The following is a 22610-nucleotide window of genomic DNA, read 5'->3' as shown; positions in this document are numbered from 1 at the left end:
TTTACTCTTATGCTAAAAGTTCTTACTTCTTCCGTTTAAGAAAAATTGATATTTGAATGTTTTAAACATAAAAGCTTTGCAAATCCTGACATTAAATAAGGAAGAAGGGGGGATAATTATAGATAAAACAGTTGGAAAATGTACTTAAAATAGCTTATTTCCTAAGTACAATTTTGCTTTGTTTTATATTATATTTTCATTTTGAAAAAGAGAAATACAGTTTTCCTCAACTACAGAAAAATTCACTCCAACTCAAATTCAGATGTTGTTTTAAATAACATTGACTGAGACATAATATATAAGTGATGCTTTTAGTGTTTTCACATACGTGATCCTTCTTTGTAGAACTTACTCTTATGGAATAATCAGTGGATCAGCAAAGTGCCCTACTGTTAGTATAAAATTTGTTTTATTTTTATGATGATTATATGAAACTCATCATAGCTTACAAACTATTAAAACCTACAAGGAAAAACTTTATACATATTTCTGTTTTTTTAAAGAAATAGTAAATATGTAAAATGGAAAATACAAGACAACCTATCCAATTTTGGATAGGTTGCACAAACGTATCTAATTATAGTTACTTAAACATTTAAGTAAGAATATTTTTTTCTGAGGAACGAAATCACGAAAACCAAATCTTTCAAAATCACCAAGTCTTGAAAATAGATTATGAAGCAGAATTTCTGGAAGGTGCTTAATGATATCAGGCAACATTTAAATGCCACCTAGTGAGGAACACTGAAATTGCAGCTGGATTAAAATTATGTTGCTTGGGAAAAAAATTTTTCCATGATTTTGCTGTTTTGAAACAATTATTTGAAGTTATTATTTTTCCAGGCAATGAGGAAATATAGCCTAGGTCACATAAACAAACTGAATATTTCTCCAAGGAGAGGATTTCATTCCCTGACCCAGTTTATGTGACATTTTCTCTCACCCTCTCTTTCTCTGAGCTAGAAAATGAGGCACTGTTTCTCCTTGTATTGACCTAGATTGTAACTTGTTTTAATTGATTCAGAGTTAATTGAGATATTTTCTATAGTGTCATGGCTTCATTTACACGAAACCTAGGCACGCTCTCTCCTCACATTCTGTTCTGGATGTGGCTTCCAGAATGTTTTTAATATATTGTGCCAGTCCAGTATGCCAGCACTTATCAGAGACATGGGGACAGTCAGCTACTTTACTCATTTTGTGTGTGTGTGTGGATAGCCTCATGTGGCCTGAATAATAGGTTGGCAAGGCAATGTGAACACTGTCCTTATGTCAACTATTGTGAAATGTAAAATGTATCTTGGTTTTGCTAAGAATCTTTGAAGAAAAACTCAACATAGATAATTAACCTACATTGAGTTAGTCACTGGATGCTGGGGCTGTGTCCTTTATATGTGTTATCTCCTTCTAGGTACTTACTGAAAACTTGTAAGATGATCATTTCTTGTTCTTGGAAACATCTACCAACTATTTCCATACTTCTGAGTAAAAAGTACAAGACTGTAATGGTATAAAGGCAGGAAAGGAAGGAGCATTACAGCAAGCAGAAATAATTGAGAGAGATATTTTGTCATGTTCACAGACGTAAGAACTGGCATTTGGATACTTAGCAGAAAATACCGACTCTGTCAAATGAACAAAACTGGAAAAAAATTTCAAAATTGAAATACAGGAGTCACAGTCAACATTACTTAAAAAGCATCAAATCTAAATTAGATATTGCCTATACAAATATCAAATGCATCTTGAATTGAATTTTAGGTCCTGTATATAGGTGGTTTATCTAAGTAATTTGTTGGTCGTTGTTTCTCTGTACTCCATGTTTAACTAAATCAAACTTCAAAATGGAAGTACTTTTTCAATAACAAGGTAATAAACCAGTTAAGTACAAGTAATGGTTTTGCATTATCTTTGAATTTTAGTTATCTACGTTATTTATGTGTTCAGTGACCACAAACAATCAAATTTCATGGGCAGCAGAAAATCTGACTTTTAGCCATTGTGAAATAACAACAGGACAGTATTGCAGACATTGACAGCTGCACTTGGAGTTTTCCTGCTAGTGGGCCAAGATCTTGTTCCGCTTCCTGTTTACCAATCCAGCTTCAGATCGGCCTTGCTCCATTCATATTTTCCTCCTCGCTTCAGAAACATCTTTTCATCGAATCCACTGAATTTTATAGCTTCTTCCACTCCAACATCCAGGATAGACTTGGAAGGATCCTTCCGCCCATTTCTACAGTTGAGAAAGCGCATCTGGAAAATTCAAAATTGAAGTTAGCACATTTCCCTTCATTTATCCTGTAAAACTCAACTTAGAGTTTTAATTTAAAATAACTTGATATTCCAATCATACCAATGTTCTTTGAAATCTGTGACCGATGCTACATTCCTTGGAGTCCATCTTTCTACTCAACCAAATCACGATCTAGTCAACTAAGTGCATAGTAAACAGAGGATATATACCTACATGAGTCACGTGTTCCTCCACTGGGGAATGAGAGGTAATGAAGACAAGCTTCCCCCAAATGTTGATGTCTGAATTATGTTTTGAAATTTTAAATTGGAGGGAACGGGATCATAAAAGCACAGAAGCATACAACAGTATGGTGTATTTGGGAGACTGCAGGTAGAGGGTATTTCTAAATGAAAACTGTGTGCATGAATGTACAAGTAGAAATATTAATAAAGGCTTCCCTGTAGAAGAGGAGAGAGAGAGTGATAAGAAGGGAGCTCCTGAGGCAGGTACCAGATCAAAAAGAGTCTTATATGCCCTGCTGAGTGTCTTTATTTATATCTTATTCCATCTGTTTTTATTTGTTTTACCCTACTGTATTCCACCTTGTATGCAGAAATGAGGTCTTCACATTTCTTATGCCCTACACTGAGCATTTTGTAGAAAATGAAGTAACACTTGTTGAAGCAAAATGTTATTACATTGGCAAAAGCAAATTTTGGTTCAACTATGTTTGTTCCGATGATGTAGAGACCAGATAGTTTGTTGAGAATTGCCGGTCAAAATCCCCAAGTCAACCATGATAATTTGCATTCCTAAAATAAATTGTTTAAATTTTCCCTTTAACTTTGGGCCCATAAACTGAACATTTTTGTTATCATCTATCCCCTTATGTTCCATAAAGAAAGCTCATATTGATAACAAAGGAAATGGCTATAAATCAGCATTGATGAACTTAAAAATAACAAAATACCAAAAGTGACAGCAAGCATTTTGCAAAAAATCAAATTCTATTTAAGTATTGAACTCAACTCAAGGTGATTGTTGTAGTTCATTTCTTTAAAAAAAAAAGTCTTTGGAATTTTTTGTCTTATGCTAGGAATAGTGCCAAAAGTTATAAATCTAGGGGAAAAAAAGAGGAAAAGGAAAAGCAATTTGTTTTCCAGTTTTGAGGAGGGTGGATTTTCCTTTTCCTTTGGAAGACAGAGAGGCTAAGAAAATATCCGTGGTGTCTGGAAAGGAATTGTAAGTCTCTCCTCAACAAAGCCAGGGTTTATCAGTCAGAGGACAAAGCTGGCTGTGTCTAGGTTGTCCAAGGTAATGTGAAATGTGATGTGACTTTCCTCCAAAGTAATCTGGGTGCCCATCTCAGGAAAACTTCCAGTCTCAGGCTGCATAACAGCTGACTCTGCTATGAGAGTGGATTCAGTGTGACATCCATGAATGCATAGCTATATGAAAGACAACATTGTATGGAGGTTAATGAAAATAAATGCAGGCACCTGGATTCAAGCTCAAGCTCATCGAAGCATTTAGCTCCACATTTGATTGCATGAAGTGAGGGTTCCATCATATAAGTAATAATTACTGACAATAAAACCACGACATACTAGCTAAGAAGGAGAAATATGTTCTAAATAGGTATATTCATGTAACTCAACTTTAGTATTGCTGCTTAACTGATTTTAAGAGATAATTTTATAACTCATGAGAAATACTCACGTATTCATCCAGGATAAGGTAGGAGTCTTTCATCTGCAAAGAAGAAATGACATATGAATTTAGTTTTAAGTGTCTTTTTCAGTATGTGAGCTCAACTGTCCATCTTACAATGTCTCTGTGTTCATGATTTATTATTCGGGATCCAACATTTCCGATTTTGCTTGAGTTGCCTTTCAGCATGACCTTTACAAGGTAAGGATCTGTTTGTGTGCTTTGTTTCCAACAGATTCCAGCAGACCTGGATTCTTTGCCCTTTGCTGAAGGCGTCAAACACCAGAACCTTCACCCTGCAAACTTCTCTGAGAGTAAAATCCCAGACAATTTTCCATCCCCTCGTGCTTTGGGGGAGCCCTTTTCTTTATTGCTCCATATTCCTTGTGACTGTATCCACCATTCATTGAATTTCCTCCTTAATCACGTGTAAAGCAGAACTGTCGTGATTGCTATTTGTTGGGAGCTGAAGGATGACTTTACCTGAGGATTTTAATATGAATCTAACATGATTTATAAATAGTCATGCCTTTCACAGGGATATAGAAGGTGTACCTATACTTCCTATGAGTAGAGATATCGTCTATACCAGCCCTTGTAGATAGGGGTCAGCAGACTTTTTCTGCAAAGAGCCAGATAGCAATACTGTCTCTGTCACAACTAATTAACTCTGCATCATAGCTCAAAAGCCACCACAGACAGTACGTAAGAAAATGGGTTTGGCGGAGTACCACTGAAACTTTATTTGTGGGCCCAGAAAATTGACGTTTCCATAATGTTCACTGGTCACAAATGTTATTCCTGTTTTGATGCTCTCTCCTATCAATGCTTAGCTTGCATCCTGTGCTAGAACAGGTGGCAGGCCATATCTGTCTCCCAGGCCATGGTTTTATTATTTTAGAAATAATAAAACCGTGCAGGGCCAGAAGCAGACCAGTTATTGGAAGTCTGAGGGGTGGGGAGACTGGAAGCATCAGTAGCATCTGAAAGCCAGTTCAAAGTGCAGAGTCAGAGCCGTGGGCCTGCCTCAGACGTGCTGAATCAGTCAGCCCTTTCACAAGATGAAGTGATTCGTTGATGTTTGAAACAAACCGGCTGGAAGATTCATGGACTTTAGGTTTATCAAAATCCTGGCTTCACCTCTGATACAAGTCAGATCAATGAATGCCTAATAGCCTCCTAGTAGTGTAGACAAGCTGATCCATGAAGCATTTGTAAACTTTGAGGTGAGCAAAAGAGTTAAAAGTCCCTCGTACAAAGAAGAGACTCAACAATACTGAAGTAACTTTTATTGTAACTACTATAATTTCGTTGCTCTCATATTAACTACATAATGAAGACAGTGAAAAAATCCAATAAAATAGTGCATAGATAAGAGAGGATTATACTTCCTCTCCCTTCTTTTTAAGGGTACCTTGTACCCCATTCTGGGATTTTCTTATTCATGCTCACTTCAACATGACCTTTTAAACTTAGTCGTTTATCTAGATTCTCAGAATTCTAAAGCATAAGGAATGAATTTCTGTTCTTGGAATTCCTAACATTGTATAAGCATATGGGGAGAGGTTTTTCTGTATGAGGATATTTTAGGGTGGCAGATGGGAGAAGCTGTTTTAAAAATACTTTCTAAAATAATAAAACTAATGCTTCTTTTACAAAATGTTAAAGTCCAAAAGGAAAAGATAAATAAAACTACTGATTATTTTAATGCTCCAGGATAACAATGGCAAGAAGTATGTATAGATGCAATTTTGTTTTGCATATCAGGATTAAACCTCAATGTAATTTTACAAACTATTTCTCACCTGTACCTAATGTCATCTGAACCAAATATTATGCAATGAGAATTTATCCTTGTCACTCAGAAGTCTTTTAAATATGTTGGTTAACCAGTGCAACATTTCGTTCTATAAACATACTGATTTGCCTGTTCTGTATATGTTGAAACTTGGGCTAGTTTTAATTTTTTGATATTATTCTTAACGCTGCAGTAATATGCTTTTACACAAATATTTCTCTACATCTGTGAAAATTTCTATGCCTTAAGGTGAAATTTCTGACTTGAAATATAAGAACATTTTAAAGATTGGTATTATAAGTTACCAATTTGTTTTTAGAAAAGTTGCAGTGGTTTGTCCTCTTGCTGTCAGTATGAGCTTGTCTCTGTTACTGTATCTTCATGCTTCATATTTTAATTTCTACTTTTTAAAATATTGATAGCAGCAAACACTCTTAAAGTGTTTATTCACTATTTGTTTTTCTTCCATACAGTGGTTATATATTCCCATTGCCTGTTTTGCTGTTATAGTGTTAACCGATTTTTATTGATTTACAGAACTTTTTATATATAATGTTATTTTATATAATTCAGTATAGCATGTTAACATATTCTACTTTTATTTTTTATGAAGTGTGTGGCATATATTTTTATGTTTTATGGATTCAAGGATATCACTCAACATTAAAAAAGAAATTTTTTGGCAGGGCATGGTGGCTCACACCGGCACTTTGGAGGCCAAGGCGGACTGCTTGAACCCAGGAGTCCGAGACCAGCCTGGGCAGCATAGCAAGACCTCATCTCTAAAAAAAAAAAATTAAAAATTTAGCAGAGCATGGTAGCAAGTGCCTATAGGGCCAGCTACTTGACAAGCTAAGGAGGGAGAATTTTTTGAGTCCAGGAGATTGAGACTGTGGTTAACTGTGATTGTGCCCCTGCACTCCAGCCTGGGTGACAGAGTGAGATCCTCGACACGAAACAAAATGAAACAAAATTCACAACTTTTGTTAATAAAGAGCTTCCTCTACTATGGTAGAGAGAGCACAGATTTTTTTTTTCTTTGCCTTCTAAGAACACATTGATTCATTATTCTGCCTCTTGTAATACCAAGATATTCCATGGTATAGACACACACTGGCCAACCATTTTTAACCTATGTATGAAATTTTTAGGATGTATCTAATTGTAATTATCTCTGAAAACTAAAAAAATCGGTGAAATGTTTCTTCTACAATCTATCCAACATACAAAATTACCCATAGAGATTATTCAAATAAATAATGTAATGATGTTGATAGCAATATAGTAGCATTCATTTCCTTCTTTCTTTCTTTCCTTCTTTCTTTCCTTCTTTCTTTCCTTCTTTCTTTCTTTCCTTCTTTCTTTCTTTCCTTCTTTCTTTCTTTCCTTCTTTCTTTCTTTCTTTCTTTCTTTCTTTCTTTCTTTCTTTCTTTCCTTCTTTCTTTCTTTCCTTCTTTCTTTCTTTCCTTCCTTCCTTCCTTCCTTCCTTCCTTCCTTCCTTCCTTCCTTCCTTCCTTCCTTCCTTCCTTCCTTCTTTCTTTCTTTCTTTCTTTCTTTCTTTCTTTCTTTCTTTCTTTCTTTCTTTCTTTCTTTCTTTCTTTCTTTCGAGTCTCACTCCATCACCCAGGCTGGAGTGCAGTAGCACGCTCACGGCCACCCCAGCGTTGACCTCTGGGCTCAGGCGATCCTTCTGCTTTAGCCTTCCAAGTTAGCTGGAACTAGAGGCGCATGCTACCTTGCCCAGCTAATTTTTTGATTTATTGTAAGATGTGGTCTCTCCAAGTTGCCCAGGCTGTTCTCTAACCCATTGGCCCAGGCAATCTCCTCACCTCGTCCTCCCAAAGTGCTGGGATTACAGGCTTGAACCACCATGCCCGGTCTGATTAGTTTTTTTATGTTTATAGACTGTCATACATATATGACATATCGAGAGATTATACATACTTGAATCATATATTTCGAATATATATATACATATATATAAATATTGTATATATAAATCTACATGCAAACGTATAATCTACAAGGTACCATGCTACACATTGTGGATAAAGAAACTGAAACTCTTTAAAACTCCACAGCTGGGAGGTAATAGAACCGATGGTGGACCTCAGCCCTGTCTGCCCTCAGACAGCAATCCTCCTGTTTCTCAATGCTGAACCCTCTAAAATAACAATGCATAGAGCCCCTGGGCAACAGATTTCACTTTTGGAATCAATTTGAATATATGATGGTAAACAAAACAACTTTTGCTTTTTGCTACCTTTTGGTTAGATTCAGGCACCAAACAGGACACGTCTTTGTGACGCTCTAAGAATTCTTCGAATTCTTCATCACTAATTATAAATCTTTCAGCTTCTCTTAGAGCATCTTTTCCAGAATTTTCACCCTCAATTAAGAGGCATTGGAACACCTGAAAGACAAGGGTAGTTTTGTTTTGTAGAGAGTCTTTCATCATTTTTTTCCCCAAACCCAACTTCCCCTGATCCAACTTCATTTCTTCTAAGCAAAGAAGACTGTAAAACTAAGGAAAATTCTACAAAGACATTATTTTGGGGAAATGAAAGCTAGTCCTGAAATTTAGGAATATGGTGTTAGAAACACAAACATTTTTAAAGTATAGATTTTCAAAAACTAGTCTACATTATATTTGATCTAGTTTTATAATCTTATATTTTTAGACTACAAAATAATGACTGTTTACTAAAGGAAATATGGACTATCAAAGAGCATAAAAAAGGAGTAATTATTTATAATCCCAAGACCAAGAAAAACATATTTTAAAAAAGTTATTGTTTCTGCTGATGTTTAATATATCCCTATTAAGGACTCTAGAATATGCTTATTCTTCACGTAATATATAGGAACAATTTTCCAAAACTGTTAATATGGTTTTTCAGCACTTTTTAAAGTAAACAATGCGTCTCTCTGTGTGTGAGTGTGTATAATTTATTATTCCACAAGTATTTACCATCATTTTAAAAGATCTCAGTCCTGGGAAGGCAGGCAACTAAATGACTTGCCCGGCTGGGCATGGAGGCTCAGCCTGTAATTCCAGTACTTTGGGAGACTGAGGCAAGAGGATTGCCTGAGCCCGGGAGTTTGAGACCAGCCTGGACAACTTGGTGAGACCTTGTCTCTATAATAAATCAAAAAATTAGCCAGGCATGGTAGCGTGAGCCTGTAGTTCCGGCTACTTGGAAGGCTGAGGCGGAAGGATCACCTAAGCCCAGCAAGTGGAGGCAGCGGTGGCTGTGAGCGTGCCACTGCACTCTAGCCTGTGTGACAGAGTGAGATTCCAACTCCAAAAAATAAAAATAAATAACATGCCCAAGGTGACAAAGAGTAACACTAATCCCAAACAGATCCAGAACAGAGTCCAAGTCAAAGAGTTTTTATGGAAAGGTTATTTTACATAGAATTTCATCAATGCCATCTTTTGAACTACTCATATACTGCTATAGTCAGATGAGAATGAATTGTGAAATGCCTTGAACTTTGCCTTCTTTGCTTTTTGTTTCTCCCCTTCTTCTTGCTATTTGCTTTCATGGCGTCTTTCTCAACATACTGTGAGCATCCAGGGAAGGGCTGTCACTCATCCCTGTGACCACAGTCCCCAAGACCTGTCTAGGCTCAGGGCAAGGAGAGTCCTGGCAGGGAGGGTGTGCCTTCCAGGAATGCTTGAATTGTGAGTGGACTTGGCCATCAGAGGGGTGAAGACACACATCACAGGCATTTTCTCCCAGGGACTTTGATTTCAGAATCAACCAGCTAGAATGGAAGGGCCTCTGTAGGAGAAAACCAGGCCAAAGGAATTGAAAAGAGAGTGGCAGCAGGGTGGGACTGATGGGGAGGAGTGGGAGAATTCCCCTCTGATGCTGCTAGAGCAAGTCCACAGGTAGCAACAAAACTTCCCATTGACCAATACGCCTGAGGAGTCAGTCCCATGCATAGTCAGTAATGTTGTCCCGGGCATGTGAGGGCATGTTACTGGTGGCACTTGCAGACCTGCAGCCTCATAGTGGAAGAGGCAGCCTCAGGAAACCAGGTGCTGAGCCACATGAATGAGGACCAGCACCTGATCTGGGGCATCAATTTACGTCAATTAGCAGCCTGCAGACACAAGGATCTGGTGAGAAAATGGTTTTCCAAACAGGCAGCAGCCAACCTCCTTCCACCAAAAAAGTCAGGATCTTAAAACAGCCAACCTGGAGTGAGTCAGGCAAGTGGAAGCCAGGGTAGGGGTCAAAAGAAGAGCCATGAATTGGAGAAAACTAAAGCTGTGAGAAAAAATTACAAATAAATCTGAAAAAAAAAGTAGAAGAGAGAGAAAAGAGAGAAGAGGAGAGTTGGAGTCTCACTCTGTCGCCCAGACTGGAGTGCAGTGGCATGCTCCCGGCCACTGCAGCCTCTACCTGCTGGACTCTGGTCATCCTTCCACCTCAGCCTTCCCAGTAGCTGGAACTACAGGCACGTGCTACCATGCCTGGCTAATTTTTGATTTATTGTAGAGATGAGGTCTCACCAAGTTGCCCAGGCGGGTCTCGAACCCGCGGGCTCAGGCAATCCACTCACCTCAGCCTCCCAAAGCGCGGCATTATAGGCTGAGCCACCGAGCCCAGCTTAGGAGGAAAATTAACGTCTTTTAAAACTTGAATTCACAGTAATTTACGAGTGTCTGCACATTGTGGTTGCTGTATATAATGAGTTGGCTGGCATGTATGTGAACCTTAGACTTTTAGCAGCTGGCAGTGATGCCAGGCCCAAAGCATGAATTTGGGAATAAAGGTACTATTTCGCTACAACTTGGGGATAACTTTATCCCTAATGTCTTCTAATAACACAATGCATCAGAATTATGAAGAACATATATCCATCCATAAATAAGCCAAAAGCATTAAGAATAAATTTAGGCTTTATGTGAACATATTCTTAAAAACATTTCCAAGTGCTTAGCGTATTCCTTGACTTTTAGCCAAGGGAATCAGGTTCAGTTTCCAGAAAGGGAGATTGTGGCAAAAAAAAAGAAAAAAAAAAAGAGAAAAAAGTTTAGTTGCAAATTTAACAGAGTTAAAAGACGAAGGACCTGACTTTTAGGCTGGCTTCATAGGTCAAGAGTTCTTTGTATCAGTATTGTTTCTGGCATTATTGAAAAAAAAGTCTCTCTGAAATTTTTCCTTGTAGGAAATCAACAAAGGTGACCTTGTGTACTTACTTTCCAGCGGACAGGGTTTAGCGCCTTAATCTGTTCGTTCATGTCCTCTCCCACATTGAATCGATTAATGACAGAATTTATCTTGAAAGCAACTCTATAATCTCTACACCATGTCCTCAGTTTTTGAAGTTTTTCCACATGATTCTTGTTTCCTTGACCACGGCCAATAAGGACATTGACTTGCTCTTCAAAGCTGTCACAGGAGATGGCAAGAATGTCCAAATATTCACCTGAGAAAAAATGATCATCTTTAACTTTGTATCCAAGGACCAAGCCCTTCAGGCTATTAATATCTCTTCTAAAACATGTTTTGTTTGCATCTATATTTTAAAATTTTAAAAGACACTTTTCCTCATACTCACAAATCTCACTGAAATATTAATTACACTTTGTTTCTATGTAAAATAAACTTGTAGAAACATATATGTGTAATAAAATTATGAAAATACATACAGGTGATTGTTCTAAAACTCTGCACATGTATGCATATGAGCACTTTACTAACATATTTAAATGAGATTTTTTTCACTCATTCCTGTATAAAAGTTATATAATTTCTGAAGCAGGTAGTTATATTTTGGAGGCCTCTAAACTTATCTATGAACAATTACAGAATTATAGGTTTACTTCTATTTTTTCCCATCACACAGATAAAATTGCTCTGTAGAAGGTTTCTAATATTTCTGCCAAGTTCATTGACTTCTTGACATCTCCTGTATATTAATCACCTAAATATTTACAGAGACCCTATACTATGTCAGGTATAACTGAATTAGATGCCAAGAAAACTGAGATAAAGGGAAGTCTGGTGTAGGAGGTGATATAAATACTTCTCTGCAATGTGAACCCTGAGGAGCTTGATAGTGGGTCCTTTCTGGAGCACAGAAAGTGTTCAAAAGTATCTGTATTTTGGTTTTGTCCATTGGTCTCTGTAACATCAGTTCCTGCTCTACCTTGCTCCTTCGTTCTTTTTTTGTTTGTTTTTTTTCCTGCTTCGTACTATCTACTTATCTTGTAAGAAAAGGCATACTCTATGGCTGAGTTACTCCTTGCAGTCGATGAAGTCTTCCTAGTTTTGTGACTTTTTAGAGTTGACTCCTTATCCATAAAACTATTTTCAATTTATAGAAGTCAGTAGTTGCAAAAACTCTCTAAGACTACAAAAAGAGTAATTTTAACTCCTATTTTGGGGCTAATTTTATTTTAGCCATAAGTAACATATGCCCCCAAAGCATCTAACACAAACTGAAATTAGAATAAGGCAAGTGTTCATTATTTAAAATAACTCAAACTATTCTAAAAATTAATCTTAAATAAATTTCTAATGGTATATCACATTGGGAAAAGGCAGATAACTAAACACATGATCTGTAAGCAAACTAGAAACAAAATTCAAAGCCAAAAATATAGAGACCTATCAGTTATATTAAAGCCTTGGTCAAGTTGATTTCCAAGTCAACTGAGAATCTTTGAGCCAATTACTATATTCTACCTCCTCTCCCACTTTTGCCGTTTGTCTATAACCTTCCTCCTGGTCTCGGTTTTTCTTGTCAAAGTTCTTATGAAGAAAGATTTAATGGAGCAGATCTCTTTGCTCAGTCCCTGCATCTTTCCAGGAGAGCCTGGAGCTGTGATGAAATCTTGGCTAATCCCTGAATATGTGGTTGCTAAAATAGTCTACATATTGCTAATTAGTGATGTGTGTAAGTCTGGACAGTTTGAATCAACTTGTCAAGAATTGTCAGGATTGTTTAGCGAGATTCATAAAGTCCTTGGTTGCATTGTGGGGGTCCTGAGTTTCAGTTCTTATGTCTGGTTGCATAACATGTGCCTAAATGACCAGCCCTGCATGAAGGCTTCACACCCTAAGACTCAAATGATCCTTCCTGAGCCAAGGCATTCCAAATAGGCCCCTGGAGTTCACTGCTAGAGAGAAAGTACAACCTGTGTGTCTCGGGATAGAAAAGGACTCAGAAGTCTGTGTTGGACCTCTCTGGACTCTGGTGATGCATATATTCACCTTGCTGTCTTTGCTCTGTAACCTTTGCTCTAATAAACTCTAGCCCTGAGTATAACGACTGCTGAGTGATGGAAGTTCTTCTAGCAAATTACCACGCATTTGGGGGCTCTGAAACAGCTTTTTTCAGTCAAGCACAAAAATCCATCCCTGGCCTGTTAAACCACAGGTAAAATTAGAGACTTATAGGCCAGAAAGGCATACATATTCATATGCTTGTTTCTTACAACATCTAAAACTATTTCATATTGAAAATATTTGTAATGGGGAGATTTAACATATTATAGAATGTAGATCTGTAATGTATCTGTAATAATTTGAAGTTCTGGAAAATTCCCACATCTCACAAAAATCAATAAAGCACATAGTTAGCTGGCCCACCATCTACTATGAATAGGGCACGATGTTTCTCATTCTCCATAGTCTTCACACTTTCCTGTTGCCTCCCTGCTGCTGATCGGTTTTCTTATATGCTTCCAAATTTGCTAATTTACACCATCTTTCCCATGTTAGCACGTGAGTTTTTGACCCTGAAGTGCAGGGATCCTCCTGCCTCTGCTGTGCATACCACACAGACACCATCCTAGCAGGAGAGCACTGCGGGAAGCACACTTCAAAAACTGTACCAACTAGTCTCCATCACATGGTTTCCTCAACCCCTTTTCTTGCCTGTCTGAAAGGGCAAGAAAAGGGGTTGAGGAAACCATGTGATGGAGACTAGTTGGTCTGGTTTCCAAACTCACTTTGAACCTATGACCTTTTGTTTCACTGAGTGACTGCCATCACTAAGGTTTTGGTTTTAACACATTGCCTTGTAGTCTATCAGATTCACCTTCACCTGACTCTTTGAATCTTCTCATCTGTTTAACCTTTATCAGATGGACTGTTCAACCCACATACACAACCTCCCTTCCCCCACATGTCCATGTCTGCACTGAGTTAGATGGGGTATTTCATCAGCGATATCTCAGCAAAATCCTCAACAGATTATAAATATGTTTTCTCTCTGACTTCAAATCTGAGACAACTCATACAAACCAAGAATAAGAATTGTACTATAAGAGTTAGGTTATAACTGTCTCCTAATCTACAGTACATGGTAATACGAGCCAACATTTCCCAAGTTCTACTAAGTTCCAGGTACCACTCTAAGGGCATTACTTATACAGAAAACTTCACTGTGAGGAATCACAGCACTCTTAGGCTCTTAGTGGTTCTTAGTCCTGGCTAAAAATCTCTGGGAGACCCTCACATCAACCAATCCACATATCAGGAGGTTCTGATCTAATTAGTCATGGGTCCAGTTCCAAAAGAGACATTTGATTATAAAGGTGCAAAATGTGTTAATTTTTCTCGCTGTTGTCTAAACTAAAGCTATAGGTCTTATACTTGCTAAACCGAAATGTACGGGATAGTCGCACCACTAATGCTTTCTGCTATTTATCTTGCCAAGCATGTTTACTTAGCAACCTACAGAACTAAAACTGCTACATCACTGTGCACAGCTTGAAAAGTGATTAGAACAAGCAAGATGTGTTTTTCCTCCCTTCCAATGCCTCAGCAGGTCTGGCTGAAGTCCCAGGGTGGAAGGAAATAACAGAAACCAATGATAATAGTAGCGACAGCTTCAACGCCATCCCTCAGAACTCACCGTAATTCTGGAACCACCTCTCCCGGATCAGGCTTCCGTTGCTCACAATGCTCACGCTTGGCAGCTGGAGGTCCACTTTGCAGAACTTCACCAACTTGCCCAGATATTCTCCCCGGTCGTGGATGAATGGCTCTCCGCCCGAAAAGTTGATCTTCTCCATACCTGTGAGAGATAAACCATGGATTTTCCCACTTCACAAATACCCATCATTATTTTAATGGCAAAAGTAATGTTTTCTTAATGTAAAAAAAAAAAAGTAAAATAACATTTTCTCACTATCCTCCCCTCCCCTAATCCTAGTTTCCAGCATTCAACCCACCCTATGGGAATAGAATGTGCTTAATTCAGGGTCTAGCCAGGAAAAAAAAATCACTTGAAGATTTTTTTTGTTTGTATGTTTCTATTTTAAAATAGATGCACTTGGATGTAGGGAATTAGTGACATAGATGAATAGAACTGCCGAACGGTACAATGAAGCAGCACAGAGATTTGCAAAGCAGAAAGTCACTTCTCCCAGGGTGTGATGTGACTGTTCGTGGGTCAGCTCCCAACCTGGGAATCACATTCCTCATCACTCTGGGGTTCCCTCTCCTTCTCCTTCTGCTACCTATTGTCTTGGATTCCGTGTCTTCCTCTCCCTTGGGCTACTCCCTTATTTTGAAAAATTCCTTTATGAGCTTCCTGGAAAAAAAAATGTAAGAATTGAATTAAAGTGAAGACTTGTATGCCTCAAAATGCATTTGTGGTTAATAGTTTGGTCAGGTATGGTATTCTAGGTGAAATTATTTTTCACTCAGAATTTTAAGGGCATTATTTTTGTTGTTTTTCAGGTTGTTTTTGTTTTTCTTCAGAGACAAAGTTTCACTCTATCACCCAGGCTGGAGCACAGTAGTGGGATCATAGCTTACTGTAGCCTCAAACTTCTGGGCTCAAGTAATCCTTCTGCTTCAACCTCATCAGTAGCTTGGGATGCAAGCATGCACCACCCCACCCAGCTAATTTTACTTTTTGTTGTGACGAGGTCTCACTAATGTTGCCCAGGCTGGTCTTGAACTCTTGGCTCAAGTGATCCTCCCACCTCGGCCATCTAAAGTGCTGGGCTTATGGGCGTGAACCACCATGTCTGGCTGTCTTCTTGGTTTTAATGTTGTTATTGAGAAATCTGATAACACTCTCACTTATAATCTTTTGTAAGTGCATGGCTTTTTTCACTCTCCAGAAACTTTCTAATATTTTGAAATGTCAAGACGATATGCCTTAGGAATTTCTATTCATTGGTCCCTTGGAAGGCCTTCATTTCAAAACACAGTTTTAAAAAAAAAATTATTATTACAGAAAGTTTTCTTATACTGTTTTTTTAAATAATTCCCACATCTTCTCAACTTTTCACTTTTCTCTCTTTCTGGAAATTCCATGACTGGCATTTTGAAGTTTCTGGATTTAATCACTGTTTTAACATTTTCTTTCCTATTGTTTATGCTGTTCCTTTTGTCTTATTTTTTTCAGACTTTACCCTTTAGTCTTTCTATTAACATTTTAATTTTAGAAAACCCATTTTTAGTTCTTCAGACTTCTTCATATTCTAGCTATTCCTTTTTTTAGCATTCTATGCTTGTTTTATAGATGCAATTCTTTGTCTTATCTTCCTGCATTTACTAATTATAATTTCTTTTGAAGTTTTATTCTTCCTGTATTCTTTCTGATTTTTTTTTTTTTTAGTGTCTGCCTTTTCTTTTGATGTTTTTATTTTCCATTCCTATTTTAGTATGGCACAAAATAGCTGAATGGAATTTATTTTATGAAGAGAGGGGCTGGTTAAAAAGAGGGTTTTACAACAGAGTGACAGAGAGGTAAGCTGGTTTATTCATTGGATAATCCTTAAAGTCCAGTATCCTTGGTCTTTACTCTGGGGCTATTTTGTTTTCCCAGAGAAGAACATTTGCCTCCTCTCTGTGTGCTAAATGAGGGGAGACTCCTCCAAACCTGGAATTATCTTTTGGAGAATGGGTTCCCTGTAGTATGGGCTTTGCTTGCTAGGTAAGTGTTCTAGGAAACCATTGACATCAGTGTACCAACTAGCATTGTTATGAGAGGCTGTGTTCAGCTTCAATGAGTTTTTTTTTGTTTTTTTGTTTTTTTTTTTGAGATTCTTTCAGTGTGTTTGCCCATTTCATGATGGGTGATTTAAGAATGCACCTGCCAAACCGTGCTGAATGTTCAACAATTTTTGATCAAAAAGAGTGTGACTGTGATGCCCTATCTCCCATTTACTTGATTTCACCCTGAGCAACTTCTTTTTCTTTTTCCAGATTAAAACAAAAAGTCTTCAAAGGGAAATGTTTGCTGATGTGGAAGAGGTGAAACAAAAAAAAAATGGCAAAAACACTAAAAGACATCAAGATTGATGCATTCAAAATGAGCAGTGAAAAAAGCATCTTTATAGGTGTATTACATTAAATGAAGAGTACTTTGAAAATGACTGAAGTTTAAATATGTGAGAATAAATACACAATTTTTAATAAATACATTCTGGGTTTTTTTTGGAGGGGTCTCCCTGCTTACAGGGCAGACCTGACCTAATTCCTCAATTTTCATCTGGTGTTTTCTCCTCTTCCCCACAGTACTTAGAATCTCTTAGTGCACAGTCCGTGGTGGCCAGATTCTTCAGAAGACAAATCTGTCCCCTGTTGGAATTGGGGAGGGTCCTTGTCTGAAAGCAGTAGATCAGCTTCCAGCCCATTGCCTCATTCCTGCCTCACACCAGTCTTCTGTGTGAGATAATGATGTCAATTTCTGAAATGCCCTGTGTCCTAGGGAACAATCTGGTGAGTTTCTTGTAGGCATTCTCTTGCAGACACATGTTTAAGCTGTCTTTATGCCATAAATTGGTCATATCAACTATGTGTTGATTTCTTTGTGGGTTAATTCCCTGCTTTCTATGATCTTACTGTAATTTTAGTGGAGTGCAAGAGAGATGGGAGGAAATGAAGATAAATATGCCATACTTAACTAGAAGACCCCAAATAACTTGAAATTCAGATGTCTATACAGTGAATTATCCATTTCTAGTATTATCCATTTCTAGTTCGATTCAGTTCAATGCAGTTCACTGAATCTTTATTAAATGCTCTGTGCTATGGCCATATCATAGTGGGTCATTTCCAGAAAGAACCTTTATCAGTGAGCAACTTATTCCACAAAATGAAATTTTAAATGCCCATTTTACAGTGCCAAAGTAGAAAGAGACGGTGTGCTCAGATTAGAAGATGAGTAACTGCTGGTTAAAAACATGTAGAAGAAAGGAAAGACCGTGACAGGTCACAGCAATGGAAGCAGACAGTAGAATGTGAAACCAAAGAAACAAGCTTCAGACCCTGTAAGAATCAGATACAAATTTAATCACAAAAAAATAAAATAATTAGGAGTACCAGCTAGAATAGCAAGAGGTCCAAGGTACAACAGCGAAATAAATACAGAGACATCCAGACAAACACCATAACCTTCCCTGAGAATATCATTTACTAACCTATCCATTCAATAAACTTTGTACCTGGTAAGTACCAAATGCTATGCTTGGAGATTTAATTTGTTTAAACTCACTGCAATATAGTTTGTTTTTTTTTTTAAATGCTGTCTTGAACTAGTTTTGAAACCCTGGTAGAGGCTGGTCAGATCCTCTTTTTGAGCAGACAATTAAGTTGACCCCACCCCACTCCAAGCCATCTCTTCTATAGGACTCTTACAACTGGGCCACTGTTCACTAATCTATTCATCCCAGGACCTGGTATCAGACAACCAGAGACAGCCCTTGTACTCTAGAATCCATTGAAATGGTCCCCCCACTCGCCACCCCATACCTTGCGGCCATCCTGGGGGCTTTCTGTGTGGCCCTGGGTAGCATGCTGTGCTTACTCCAAGGAACTGGAAATCACAAAACTGTAAAGCTCTTTCTGGCCTCTTGATCTGCGTCTACCCTCACCATATCTCACCTAAGTTAGGGCACTCACTTAATCCTTAAAATAATCCATGGAGAAAGGAATTATCTGGTTTTCAGTTGCAGGAATTGGGACGAGAAAGGTTAAATAAGACCATAAGGCTAGAAGGGGATACCAGCCCAGGCTCCAAAGCCTTGAATCTTACAGTAGAATTGCCCTATATCCTAGTTTGCCCAGAACAGTTTTGGTTTATGGTAGACCAAATAACACCTGTTAGTTATTTTTATCACCCCCTTTCATTGGCAGATGCATGTCTACACTTGAATAGCTCGAAATTATATCATTTCCCTATTTATAATGCATCATGCTGGAAGGCTGCTTGAGTGACAGTTGCCAAAAAACTGCCAGCTAAGAAGTATACTGAAGTAGCAAAAGACACACTGGAGAAAGTAAGATAGTGTACTGGACGTTAGCATAGAACTGGGTACAAGTTTGAGGAGCTTGTTTATAAGGGATGAAAGAATGAAAAAACTGAAGGAATAGGATTTGGAGGCATAGCTAAGGTTTTAGACAAGGGGCAATTGATTCACAATGGTATTCATGTATACCAGTGATCACTTTACAGCCCAGATAGAAAACTGATGCTCATTATATTTACTTGTGTCCAGTGTTCTCTACTTAAAAGATATTTTAGAAGCATCTTCATACCGAATAATACCTTTTAATTTTAAATATAATGTATAATAAAGTACATTGACATTTTAATTTGAATGTAAGTTTACATTTTTAATCACCACCAAATAGATTTTCCTCCATTATCCAAAAGTTTCTCTTATAGAAAACACAACCTCTGCTGTCCTGTATTTTAATTAACTTTGATTTTATTTACTTAAACTGAGAGGCCATCATAAAAAAGTATTAACTACAATTATTTGTACTAGTTTATTATTTGTGAAAAAACATGAATATTCACTTATTTGAGCTGTATACCAACTTTTTGGGTAGATGTATCAGTTATCATTATGATCTACAATTTAGAGATTCTGAAACTGATATTCAGAAAAATGTATTGACAAATCTAGACCAGGAACTCAAACTTTGGCTTTTTGAATGAAGACTACACGTTCTTTTCACCACCAGACCTCTATTCATTCATTCATTCATGCATACATTTATTCTTTTATTTAAAAGTATATTAAGCCTCTATTGTATTCTATATATTTTGCTAGACCCAGAGACCTACAGAAAGGTAAAATGCAATCTTGAAACTCAAACTTTTTGTGAATCCAGATTATAAAAACAAAAATACTAACAAAACAAAGCTCAGTGGAACAATTTAAAAAGTGCCGCAATACCAATTTGTAGCAAGTACCACAAGATCGTAAATGAAGGGCAGAGGGTTTGTTTTGGTTTTCTTTTGTTTGTTTGTTTGTTTGTTTTTTAGTTGGAGTCTCACTCTGTCTCCCAAACTGGAATGCAGTGGCACACTCATGGCCACCCCAGCTCTGCCTGAAGAGGATCAAGGACACTTCTATGGAGCCTGAATGTTTGCCAACAGAGACTTGGGGACAAACTTTCTAAGAAGAGACAACAATATGACCCAGTCAGGTGTTTGGGGAGGATGAGTGTTCAGGATGGGTCTACAACAGAGGCGACCAAAGGCATCAGTGTAGAGGATGCTAAAGGCAACCATGAGCTTGCTAAAGGCTTTGAAAGGATGCTCACAAGATTTTTTTTTATAAATCATGTAAGATAGTTAGGTGGGGAGATAAATGATCAAAACTACATTTTAATAAGATAATGAGATAAATTATGATAATCTTGGTGAGAAATAATGAGAATTTGAGCTAAACCATACTGAGACTAGCAAGTCGGGGTCTTTTACTTGAGAGATGAGCTGTAGATAACTAGGCGAACATAGCAGAACAAAGTTAGACCCAATAAAGTGCACACTGTATGATTTCATGTACATAAAGTACAGAATCAGGCAAAATTGATATCTATGTTAAAAAACCAGTTGGTGATTACACGTGGGGGACAGGGTAGTGGTTGGAATGCAGCGTGCACTTCTGGATGATAATGTTGCCTTCTCTCTGGACCTTCCAGCTGTTTACTGGCGTGCTCACTTTGTGAAATTCATGGAGCTTTACCCAGGATGTGTGCAATTTTGTGCACATATACTATGCTTCAGTTATACTGTTAAGTAAGGAGGAAAATAATTTACTATGCTGCTGGAGTTACTAGCTGAGGAAATTCTCTAAGAAAGACAGAAGGACAAAGACCCAAGAAAGAATATATCTGGAGTGGAAGTTTAGTTCAAATTTTACATGCTGAATTTTCTCTAAGATGCCTGCAAGTTATTGATGTGATGATATTTAATAAGCACATCTTGAGAGAAAATCATTTACAGATTTGTTAAAAATAATTTTTAAGTTTTATATTAAAAGCACATAATTCAACATAAAAAATAAAAGATTCAAATATTGCTGTTCTTATGTCAAATAATTGCTTTTGTTTTCAACTTAAAATAATTATTTCTGGAAAATTAAAATCCATTGGTGCTTTAGACAAACCCAGAAAGAGGCACAATCTTCCTAAACGGTCTCTGTCCAAACACCAGGCAGAACAGGGACCTGCACTTTGCATAGACCTCTCCTCACAAGTGGCGGGAGGGATGGGCTTACTCCATCAACTCCCCACTCTAGGACAACTCTGTGCTTTAGAAAGCCTAAGCACCCATGCTAAAATTTACCAAACCATTTTCTCATAGGACACACTCACTGTGCAATGGGAAACGGTGACTTAGGGCTCTGAATGAGCTCACCAGCCTGTGTGTGTCCTTCCCCCACTTTTTTTTTTTTTTTGAGTTGGAATCTCACTCGGTCGCCCAGTCTGGAGTGCAGTGGCCGCTCCCGGCCACCGCAGCCTCGACCTGCTGGGCTCCGGCGATCCGTCCGCCTCAGTCTTCCAGGTAGCTGGAATTACAGGCGCGCACTACCACACCTGGCTAATTTTTTTATTTATTGTAGAGATGAGATCTCACCACGTTGCCCAGGTGGGTCTCAAACCCGCGGGCTCAGGCCATCCACTCACCTCAGCCTCCCAAGGCGCGGGATTACAGGCTGAGTCACCGAGCCCGGCTCTCCCCCCACTTTTCCCTTACCCTCCTCTCCTGCGGTTGAGAATCCTGGTTTCTGCCTGTGGCTAGGGACTCACCAGCTTTCTTTAGCAAACTCAGTCCCCTCTTAGCCTCCTCGAGGGGCAGCACGAAGGACGTTTTGGCCGTGTGGAAACAGAAGCCGCATTTATAGTTGCACTGGCGAGTGAAGTGGTAGTTGACGCTGGTGGGGGTGGTGGGCACATAGATGTCCTCTCCCTCTTCTTCCTCAGCTTCATCTGGCTCTCCCCTGACCTGCTGCCGCTGTGCCCTTGTGGCTCCTCGCAACCAGAATACTGCCTTCAACCAGCAGAACAGTGGCACCAGACGCCCCCACAAAGAGCTCAGAGGCTGCCTGAACAGGCTCAGCGTCTTCCCAGCAAAAGCAATGGGCGTGAGCATCCACATGGTGGCCAGAAGCCCAGAAGTGTCCCTGCACCCGGGAGACTCACTTTATATAGGATGCAAATCACCAGTCTCCAAGCAACCTGTCACCGGGAAGGAGAGACACACCTTCTTTGCCTAACTTTCAGCTGAGTTAGTTTCGATTTTTCTACTTATGAAAATGAAACTTGGAACAGGGCCAAGACTGAAGACTCCAATCGGGGCCAGCCTGCTGGCTTTCTCAGCCTCACCGTTTGCCTCAGTGGTCCACTTGTAGAATAACAGTCTTCTTAACTTGATGCAGTTTCAGATAAAGATACCAACATCTATCAATATCTCTATATCTGGTAGAAATATAGGTACATAAACACAGCACCCTGTTTACTTGTCACATTACTCATTCTTGACATACCAAGTAAGTTTCTACTGATCATCTTTCACATAAGGGGCCCTTAGGTGAAGTGTGTTATAAAATCCAAGTAATAAACAGACTTTGTCCTTGGA

The 22610-nt window shown here is 38.4% G+C and overlaps 1 protein-coding gene across 1 annotated transcript; it reads right to left on the bottom strand.

The window, feature by feature from the left end:
* Positions 1–2000: 2000 nt before the first annotated feature.
* RSAD2 (radical S-adenosyl methionine domain containing 2) lies at positions 2001–22152 on the bottom strand. Its single transcript, XM_008051837.2, has 6 exons — positions 21782–22152; positions 14631–14792; positions 10963–11192; positions 8011–8160; positions 3959–3991; positions 2001–2256 (listed from the first exon to the last, which is right to left on the bottom strand). The coding sequence occupies exons 1-6, from the start codon at positions 22128–22130 to the stop codon at positions 2092–2094; spliced, it is 1089 nt and encodes a 362-aa protein (XP_008050028.1). The 5' UTR covers positions 22131–22152; the 3' UTR covers positions 2001–2091.
* Between the last annotated feature and the right edge of the window lie 458 nt (positions 22153–22610).

The sequence above is a fragment of the Carlito syrichta genome, unplaced genomic scaffold (assembly GCF_000164805.1).
Source record: "Carlito syrichta isolate Samal-C Ts95f unplaced genomic scaffold, Tarsius_syrichta-2.0.1 Scaffold237439, whole genome shotgun sequence".
In the NCBI taxonomy this organism is placed as follows: domain Eukaryota; kingdom Metazoa; phylum Chordata; class Mammalia; order Primates; family Tarsiidae; genus Carlito; species Carlito syrichta.
The sequence above is the reverse complement of the archived record's forward strand: the minus strand, read 5'-3'. Positions and strand labels throughout refer to the sequence as shown.

Excerpts from the sequence above, each read along its gene's own strand:
- RSAD2 (XM_008051837.2), bottom strand. The coding sequence starts at position 22,130 with ATGTGGATGCTCACGCCCATTGCTTTTGCTGGGAAGACGCTGAGCCTG. Across the intron at positions 8,161-10,962 it reads TAAACCCTGTCCGCTGGAAA|GTGTTCCAATGCCTCTTAAT; the intron begins GTAAGTACACAA and ends CTTGTCTTTCAG. Across the intron at positions 2,257-3,958 it reads ACCTTATCCTGGATGAATAC|ATGCGCTTTCTCAACTGTAG; the intron begins GTGAGTATTTCT and ends TGAATTTTCCAG.